The sequence below is a fragment of the Pyxicephalus adspersus genome, chromosome 4, assembly GCF_032062135.1.
Source record: "Pyxicephalus adspersus chromosome 4, UCB_Pads_2.0, whole genome shotgun sequence".
Classification (NCBI taxonomy): domain Eukaryota; kingdom Metazoa; phylum Chordata; class Amphibia; order Anura; family Pyxicephalidae; genus Pyxicephalus; species Pyxicephalus adspersus.
This window is the reverse complement of record NC_092861.1, coordinates 149,632,935-149,642,992: the sequence shown is the minus strand read 5'-3', so window position 1 is coordinate 149,642,992 and position 10,058 is coordinate 149,632,935. Positions and strand designations below refer to the sequence as shown.

Genomic DNA, 10,058 nt, shown 5'->3' with positions numbered 1-10,058 from the left:
CCCAAAATATTTTTTTTCTTTACTGAAGAAATCAGATTACATCTGTACTACATCTAACAATACAATGTCCTTGTATCTGGGAAGATTACCTGTATATGTCACGAGCCATTCCGAAGTCGCCTATCTTTGCGATTCTGCCGGGCCCCTGGCATGTCAAAAGGCAGTTCCTTGCAGCGATGTCCCTGAAATGATTGATTGCTTTAATAAGGTCACTTTCGATCAATAATACACTGTGACATGCACCATATTAGCGGATTCTTGCCTCGGACTATCAAACACTTTGACACTGAGATCAACGGACGGCTCGTGATGGGTTTTAGAATCTCAGCGTTTTTGTTTTTTACAAGAAATGTATTAGGACTTTTTATCATAAAGCAGATCTAAACCGTGGCTGAATGGCACTTCATTTGCCAAAGCAACTTGTATACTATGTAAAATTTATAAAAAGTTTTTTTCACGTTTCCCTTTATTTTAAGCTTTTTAGATTTTTTTTGCTGATCTGCAGTTTTCTACAGCCAATGTGCACTGAGCAGGAATGTTTGCATCTCCACCAGGGGCATATGGGACAGGGTGACCACGTAGGACCACAAATGGGACCAATTTGTCACCCCATAACACAGTGCTCAACCAGGGTTTGCTTGGGGTTCTTTGAGCAATTTGTGCCTCTTGACACCAATGCAATAGCTAACCCATCTGTAAGGGTGACATTCTTTCCATTGGTCACCAATGTGGGAGAAATTCTTCCCAATGACCACCATGTCTGTGAGCTGTGGATATAGTAAATATAGAAGGGGTTCCCTGAAAACCTAAAAGTTATTCCAACGCTTCCCCCATGTTAAAAAGATCAAAAACGGCTGCCATAACAGTGGAATAAATAAGGAACTATTGAATATGGAGTTCCATGTTCCAATCACCATGTAAAATAATTCTGTCCAATGTTATCTGAATTATAAAGTAAAGAAGACAGCAAAAGGAGATGGAAAACCCCAAAATAGGCAGAAACATGCAAAACCTCATGGGAACAGGTAAGATATTGGGAATGGCAGAAAGATCTCTCTGCCGGAGTCTGTAAGAGATTGTAGATGGCTCAGCCTCTATGAAGATTAAAATGTGTAAGACGTCTTGATTTTTTAACAGGTAATTGGGTTATAGTTAGTATTTTCTTTAGGACAGCTTTGTGTTGTTATTTTTTAAGTTTTTTAACTGTTGTTTATTTGTAGAATAATTTAGTACTTCGTCCCTCAAAAATCTGACTACAACTCCTGATGAAGCCGATCCCAAGTGGCCACGAAACGCGTTGAGCAGTTTGGAGTCTCATCCCTGAGTACTTTGGATGGGACTATTTGTTAATATTTTATTATAATAGCTGTGTATGGATTATTATTTATTATAATGTACTGTATGGATTAATCATGTATGTAGGTTTTTTTAATAATAAAAGTGAATTTGATGACCCATTGAAAAGTGCCTAAAAACCATGTCATCTAATTTTTTTTTTTAATATTGTATTTATTTTATTTTTGTATTGTATTTGTATTTATATTTATTTTAATATTGTATTGGGGACATGGCATGCTTGCTATGGATTTGACCATACCAGAAAAAAAACTAATTAAAATGGCTACAATATATTTTGGGTGGCTGGGTCAATGATGCCCGGTTTGGAGATCCTTGGATTCACAAATGATCAACTCCTGTTGTGACCTCTCACCTTGTGATTTGCTAAAATGTTACAATGTTACGGTCTGATTATTGGGAGAAGGAAACTAAGGAAATGTTTCTTTCTTGCTGCAGAAAAATAACATCTTCTCTTAGTCACTGCCTAAAACTCAAAAATGTTTCATTTAAAATTTTCACAAATAAAAGATAGTTACAGAACATTTAACAAATTATCGAATTCAAGGTATTGTACCAAATGAGACATCAAAAATTTAATTATATCAAATATAACTTTTTATTAATAAAAAACGTGGAGTTTTTCTTAAAGTGATTCTAATATGACATGGAATTTATTAATGGAGAAGTGTAACGTTATTCAAAGGACTCTTGGACTGCACCTCTTGCTTTCTGGTCCCTTACCTGTGAATGAAGCGGTTTTCCTCCAGGTACTGACAGCCTTTGGCGATATCACGAGCCACATTGAGCAGGTCTAGCATACTGAGGGAGGAAGGTTGGTTCTGCAAAAAAAAAAAATATGAGGATTTATGACTTCAGCATTCCACCCCATTCCTTTCTTTCTGCACCAGCGGCCATACACCTGACAATTTTGGAGGTTTTCCATCTACTCTTGATTGAAAATATGATTGAATTGGACGCAGCAAGCTGCCACTTATTGTTTTAATCATTTCATGGTTTTGAGCAATCAAAAGGATGGAAATGGGTGTAGAAATACACAAAAATATTCCCTTTAACTGCCACAAGGAATTAATTTCCACCACAATTCTAAACATTGCAACAAATCAGAAAATACAAAGCTGTTAGGGCTGAAAGCTTATGGAAAGTTTGTAGAACTGAAACAAAGCAGAAAACCACAGGGACTCACTGATCAAAATTAATAAATCATCATAGTAATTAAATATAATAAATATTAATGAATCAACATTTGAATACGAGCAAGGTGTGAAAACAATCAGGAATATGACACACATCATGGAGACATTGGGGTTTATTTATAAAGAAGAGAATCCGACATTCACTGAAATATTTCCTGGAGAATTATTACTGCTATTGAAACTGTGGAGGGATTTGTGGGTCACTTAGGGAAAGAGGGACAAGAACTGTGGAGGGATTTGAAGGCAAAGTCAATGAAAAGTGGAAGCCAATGAAAAAAACTATAAAGAGATGCAGCAGAAGAGAAGTGCTGGGAAGGCTCTGTATGGGGTAGGTAGGTGGGTAGGCTGTGTATGGGGCAGGTAGGTGGGAAGGCTATGTATGGGGTAGGTAGGTGGGAAGGCTGTGTATGGGGTAGGTAGGTGGGAAAGCTCTGTATGGGGTAGGTAGGTAGAAAGGCTCTGTATAGGGGAAGGTAGGTGGGAAGGCAGGTGGGGTAAGTAGGTGGGAAGGCTATGTATGGAGTAGGTAGGTGGGAAGGCTGTGTATGTGGTAGGTAGGTTGGAAGGCTGTGTATGGGGTAGGTAGGTGGGAAGGCTGTGTATGGGGTAGGTAGGTGGGCTGGCTTTGTATGGGGTAGGTAGGTAGGTGGAAGGATGGATGAGTCTGGCTGCAGCATTCATAATAGATTGTAGAGTCGGGTTAGTGGAATACCAGAGAGGAGGAGATTACAGTAGTCCGGACGAGAGATGATAAGAGCGTGTACAAGGAGTTTGGTGGTCTCTGGGGAAAGGTAGGGGCGGATTTTGAAGATGTTGTGCAGGTGAAAATGACAGGACCTGGAAATGTTCCGAATATGAGGGGTAAATGAGATTTGTTTAAATGTATCAGGCACCACAGTGGCAAGAACATCCCTCTGAAGTTCCCATTTCACCTTTACCCATCCATAAAGACAAAAGTCCTGCAAAACTTTTTGTAAAATATAGCAATGCTGTGAATTCAGTTGCCACCAGGAGTGATATTACAGCCAGATTCAGCCATCCACATGTACCCTTGATGGCAAAATTACTGCTGAGTAGACTAATCCTTTATCCTCATCACACGGTAATGTCAGATACAGAATTTAAAAAATTCTGCTCTCTAAAAAGAAGAGATCTTGGAAGAGGCAGAAACAAAACATTAGAAAACAAAATAAATGGCTTCTGATTATGCCAGCGGACACAAATGTGATAAAATGCCGTAATGTGGTTTCCTAGAATTAGAGGCCATTTCCCTGTTCTCATTTCTTGGAGAACCGCTGCTTTAATGGGCCTGAAAGTCACATAAAATGGAGGTTATTGTGCTAAGGGCTATTTATGAGAGTAATTGTCTCTGACAATGCCAGTCTGGCTGTCTGATGGAGGATTAGGCAGATAACGGTAATGCAGCCGGCGGGGTTCTGTCACACTGCTGGAACATGGACGATTCTTCTTCCAGGCTGTACCGCTCCGGACAGCTGCCAATTCCTGGATATAAACATCTGCATTTGGGTTTTTAGGTGCCAAGGCCTGGGGTGGAGCTGGGAATTATATGGCGACATGTTTGGATTAAGTCTCTAGATCCCTGCACTCAATATAGTCATGCAGAATGAAAGACGCTGTGACCAATATTTACTAGGTTATCCGTCTTCAGGCGTCTTTAATATGCTGGCTGTCTTAGAATATCCTCCAACCTTTATTACCCTTCTTGCTTTATCTTTCCATTCTTCTTCCTAGGATCTTGGTGGTATTTTTATATCATGGTGAGTATGATAGCCAAGTGTTCATCATGATGGTCATAGGGTACCGGGATGATGTTTTGGTTCCCAGCAGTTTACGGTCTGCATGGAATCTGTAAGCTCTCCCTACATTTGTGTGGGTTTACTCTAGATGGTCCAGAATCCAAAGAAACACAAGTAGCGTAAATACAAAGAGAACTATTAATTTTGTTACAGACTAAGTTATGGGGTTTCTTCTGAAGAAGCTATGTTTTGCGAAACGCGTTGTCAACATGTCAATTATGAACTTTGTTGAGTAACACCCTTCTCACCTATTTAATAATTATGTAAACACCTTGTTTTTTTAAATGTTGTTTTATGGATTTACTGTATATTATATTGATAACAGTGGTTATTTTATGCTTAAATGCCTGAAAAGCCCCTTAATGGTTTGGTAAACAATTATGAAAACACCAAGAGAAGATCCTTCTGTACCTCCTTCCGAATAAGTGGCTGGTATGTTGACTTTGTGGCTTCATAGCTATAGAATAGATGTAGAAGCAGTGGTCTCTCTCAGAGGTCTCAGAGGACTCTTTACCTCCTGAGGCACACCTTTAGCTCTACAGGCAGCAAAACTCATGCTTCCATTTTGTTTTAGAGATTTAGCCTACATGTGCAATAGAGAGGGGTGCTGCAAGGCCGTGGTCCAGCACCAGTGCTAGACAAGTGCCAGTCCGCCAATCTGTAGCAAGCCCCCAATTAGCCTCGGGAGGATAGATGCGCCAACCCAGCGCACCATTGCCCCCAGGATTTCCATGTGCAAGGAATGGCATCTGGGGAAGGACCAGGAGCCCAGAGATTTTGCATTTCCAAGATTTCGGCAGAGGAAAGTCCAGAATACAGAGCCAGAGTTTATGTACAAGTAATCCATCCACCAAATAAGGTGTCCAAGGGTTAAAACAAAGCAAAGTCGGGGTCACAGGCAAGAGGTTGGTCTGGGCAGCATAAAATCACAGGGTCAGGAACAGGCACAGAAAAACTAACAACAAACCACACCAGCAGCAGGTCAGCCCAGCGTAATGCTAGAATAGGAAACTGTTAACTGGGAAGAGGGAGGCTATAAAGTCCCAGCAGCCAATGACAGTGCAGCATTGAGATCAGAAACTATTCTGCTCATTGGCTGCAGCATAAACTTCAAATCCCCATCAGCTGCACACAACCTTAGAGCAGGGGATGCCGAGAGACCATTCACAGCTAAAGGGAAACCGGGGATGCCGCAGATTGCAGAGCAGAGGACTGACAGCTATTTGGCTGATCTTCCCAGCTGCCGTAAGCAACGCTTATGAGGGAATTAACATAGTGAGTTAAAGGAAGGAGGTCATTACTATCACATCCAGTACCCAGGTGTCACTGCTCCAACTACTTCTTCATTTTTGAACTGATTCTGAACAATATTGCACCGGCGATGCACATTTTAAACTTTTTTAGACCAAGGGGATCTCCCCCTGCAACAATGTTGCATAATATTGAGTAATACATCTAAACCACAAATGTAACATATTGCAGATTATTAATTTGTAGATTTTTTTTCTGCACTTGTTGAGAAAGTTCTTAGGCTGTAAAAAGGAAAACTAATGCAGCCACTTCATTAAAGAACTGGCAAGCTGCAATATATAACACATGTGTCCTTCAGGTTAGGTATACAGTACTTTAATTCATGGAAACCTTGGTATATCACTGGCATACATCCATTGGAGACACTGAAAGAATCGGCATTAAGGCTTTCTCTTACCAGTCTGGGTCTTGTCTGCCGCAGGAAGGATTTCAGGTCTCCTCCAGTCATGAGTTCCAGCAGAATGAATCGCGGCACAGCCTGCACGCTGACACCAATGCAGCGCACAATGTTCTGGTGGTTGAATTTACTGCGGGGAGAGGTAGAACATGGTCATAAGGCAACCAGCACACAGATTTCAGATTTATTATATTACATAGATTTATTATAATGGATAGATTCGGATATTGTTCCAACATTTGGCACAATAAAAAGGAAAGTGATGCAGATAGGTACAAGGTGATAAAATAAAATACATTTTAGGGAGGGAGCTGATCCTGAAGCATGCCCCATCATAAGGAATGGGTTGGGGAGCAGATTTGGAGGGTATTAGTGGCAGTAGACTCAGCCAGCGGCAGACTTGGCACAGCAGGTAATCCGCTCAGATAATTCCTACATCTGTGGCTGCTGTCTTTTTGTTACATTCCCATGCCATGTCTACAGGCCCGGAGTCCCTGATGCTAGAACATAATTCCTTATCCTGGGATGAGCACGCTCTCTGCCATCTCTAATCCTCTGATCAGTGCCAGTCCAACCACCCAGCTCTTCTTTAACCAGACTGTGCCCCTCACTCAACTGCAGTGGCTAATCATACACAATATTATTCATTCCATATTTTCTAATTATTTTCCCATCTTTTTCATACGTAAATCTGCATCATATACTTTTTGTTTGTAGTAGATAAGAACTATTGCATTTAGTCATATTCTGCATAGCTCTTGTTTAGCCAGCAGAGGGAGCTTTAGCATCCATTTTACAAGCTCTTCTTTTGCATCTTTGATGTGAAACTTTTTTTTTTAGGAAAGTCAATGGCTCAAGCTAAAATTTATTGATGCAAGATCACTGATGGGTGAAATCATGTTTATTTTAAAAATGGTGCCAATATGAACAAAAAATGTGAACAAATCTGTGACAATCTAGAAAATAACAAAGACTGCCAAAAACACCTAACTAACAAACTTGTAAGAAATAAAGGTACCAACAAACTCAGGATCAGGTTAGGATCAACAGATTTCAGGACAAGAAACAGGATCAGGGCCAGAAAGCACAGCAGGTAGCTGGCCAAATGACACTGAGAATCTTGCAAGGACTCAAGGAAGGGCAAAATCTTAAATAGGGAGCTCCCAGCTGTTTGCATAATGAGTTCTTCCTAGATATGCCATCTGCTGGTGGACAGTGGAAGTTAACCAGGTATTCAGCGCCACCAGCAGGATAGGCAGTTAACCATAACAGCTTTGCTTTAAAAACCATTTTTTAGTAAAAACCATTTACTAAAGTGTATCAAAACCCAAGAGCTGTATATATATATATATATATATATATATATATTGTGATATAATATAACCTACCAGATGTGAGATGTCTGTTTCCTTAATTTTCACTTGGTTTGGCCCATAACACACTTCCTGTTTTAGGGTGACAACATGCTAATTTTAATGCAGCATTTTTAATGCAGCATTGTCACTCTAGGAAGAATTTTTGATTTGTGCTTGAGCTGCTAACCCTTTCCCTTGTCCTTACCTTCATACCATAAGATGGAATGCTTTTAACTGGTCAAAAGCAAGGGCACGTTCAAGCCTACCTTTTAATCATGTGATCCCACGCAGGTCCCCGTGGCTGCCACCTTGCCAGCCTCGTTCGGTCCATTGCACCACAACGCTGGTTCCTAAAGAACCAATATCTGCACATTTGGCAGCTAGTCCCTATTCATTTCCTATGGGACTGCTGCAGGGAGATGCTACCAAGGGGTAAATGCACCAACCTCACCACCAGTGTGAATCTTGCCTAAGAGGAGTTCTTAATATTTATTTGTAAAGCAAACATTGTAAAACAAAATATTGAAGTCTACAAAATATTGATTGGTCCTAAAAACGTAAAGTAAAAAAGGAAATGCAAGATAAAATCCAACCCCTGGAAGTTATCATCTTACCTGATAATGAGCGCCTCCATCAGGAAATCCAACTCATCCTGCTCTGAGCATACCTCCGGCAAGGTCTGCAAACAAGATCAGTCCTCATCAATATTATTGTGAATTATAGGGAACAATTATTCACAAACATTTACAGTTTTATTTTATCTTTTTGCTACTTCTCGTCTGGTCTCCGCACTCCGGCAAAGGATGTTTGGCATCTTCCAGGGTTGTTATATATTATTATGTATTTATATAGTGCAAACATATCCCATAGTCATATCTAAGTGTCCATAGAAGGATCTTATAATGTCCCTACCATAGACTTGGGCCAATTTTGGGGGAAAGCCCATTTACAAACAGGGGAAGCATACAAATTGCATAGAGATGGTGCATTGGCTGTGATATACACCTGGGAGGTAAGAGTGCCAATTACTGAACCACCATGCTGCCCATTATTATTTATTCATCCAGCCATGTCCTGCCTTCACCTATTTCTGAAGTGTTGGATGTCTATGTCCATTGGCACATGCAGTGATCCTTTCCTCCAATCCCTACGTCACTCTGGATGTGGGTGGAGCCACAGTGACCGGCACTTCCTGAAGTGTCGAATGCAGAAAAGTCTGATGGAGGCTGCATTGCTGTAATAGAAGGCTGGTGGGAGACAAAGGCCACAGGAGAAAGTTCACTAACCTCTTCTATTGCAGGGACTTTTAATCTAGACAGGGTCTCTTTAAGAAACACCAGGTACTTATACTAGCTGCACCTTAGGATAAAAGTAATATGTTTTATGAATCCAAAACTAAACTAAATGATTTTTTTTATTTATTAAATATATCTGCCTGGTGTTCGGCTTTGAAGCTCCCATATGACACGGCTCATTGTTGACTAATCCGTCAGGAGCAAACAATAGCGCGCGGAGTCATCGCTGTTACTGTAAAACAGTCTCCTGTCATGGCTGCTGCTGAGTCGGCACCTGCAGAATTCAATAACGTATCGACAGACTGAGGACTTAAAAAAATACCGAAGAAGTGCTGACGATTGGGATATGGTGCCTGTACTTAACATTCCGATCGGCCTCATCTTTCTGTATCTAATCACCCGCCAGCTGGACGAAGAATCTTCAGAGATGGCGCTGACTTATTTAACATAGTCCAGACTTTGACTATAAATATTTAAGGGGCCAGTAAATCCAACTCATATATTGTGTATACCTAGCATGGAGGAGGCCTATAGATCTCTTCCAATAAACCTGAACCAAAGAAACACAAAGTAAGCCGGTTCAAGTGATCCTGTGCCAGGTTTTGGATGACGTAGAGAAAAGTTACAACCCCATCCAGGTTTTTATTGCTGGTTGTATGGGAAATTTACCGTCTATATTTACCCTGGTGACCAGAAAATTATGAAAGATCTCGAATAGTAAAGCATAACAAAATGGGAGGGGAAATTGCCCAATGGGGACACATGTTTCTATAAAAACCCACAACAAGCCCAAATCAAGAACAAGGTAATATGGTTACTTCACTTTTATCCTATGGTTTCAATTCACACCAATGCACTGAACTGGTAAAAAAAACAACACATTTCAGGGTTTAAGACTCCTTCATCAGGGCAGCCAAATTCTCTTCCCAACTCCAATTCAAGCTTGGTATCATGAAGGATTGTTTGAACCAAAAACATGGTAGAAATAAGTGTTATTGAAGCCAAGAGTGATCTGTGAATGTGATTTTGGGACACCGTTTCATATGTGTTCAACCAATCTGACACACAGGTCACTCCCCCCCAATAAAAAAATGCCAATTGCCCATTTGGCAGTCACACTGTCCCAGTTTTTGCTATCGCTGGTAGGATAGTTCTGATTCCTGTAAATTCCAACTCAGATCGGATCTTTTTCAACCTCTGACTGGTAATTTGATCCATCCGAATTCCAGTCCAACATTACTGTAGTGTAGTGGGCTGATGGACAATAAAATTCGTCATTTTACGATGGCTAGATTGGCTGAGCCATACTATACTTGTCATTGAATCATTGA

At 40.6% G+C, this 10,058-nt stretch overlaps 1 protein-coding gene across 1 annotated transcript in view; it reads right to left on the bottom strand.

The window, feature by feature from the left end:
* ALK (ALK receptor tyrosine kinase) overlaps nt 1-10,058 on the bottom strand; it is a 423,979-nt gene that overhangs the window by 14,333 nt on the left and 399,588 nt on the right. The window contains exons 22-25 of the mRNA XM_072409969.1: nt 8,047-8,111; nt 6,078-6,207; nt 2,080-2,177; nt 90-182 (exon numbers count right to left, since the gene is read on the bottom strand). Of these exons, the coding sequence (XP_072266070.1) occupies nt 90-182; nt 2,080-2,177; nt 6,078-6,207; nt 8,047-8,111 (386 nt within the window). The remainder of the gene's footprint in view (nt 1-89; nt 183-2,079; nt 2,178-6,077; nt 6,208-8,046; nt 8,112-10,058) is intronic.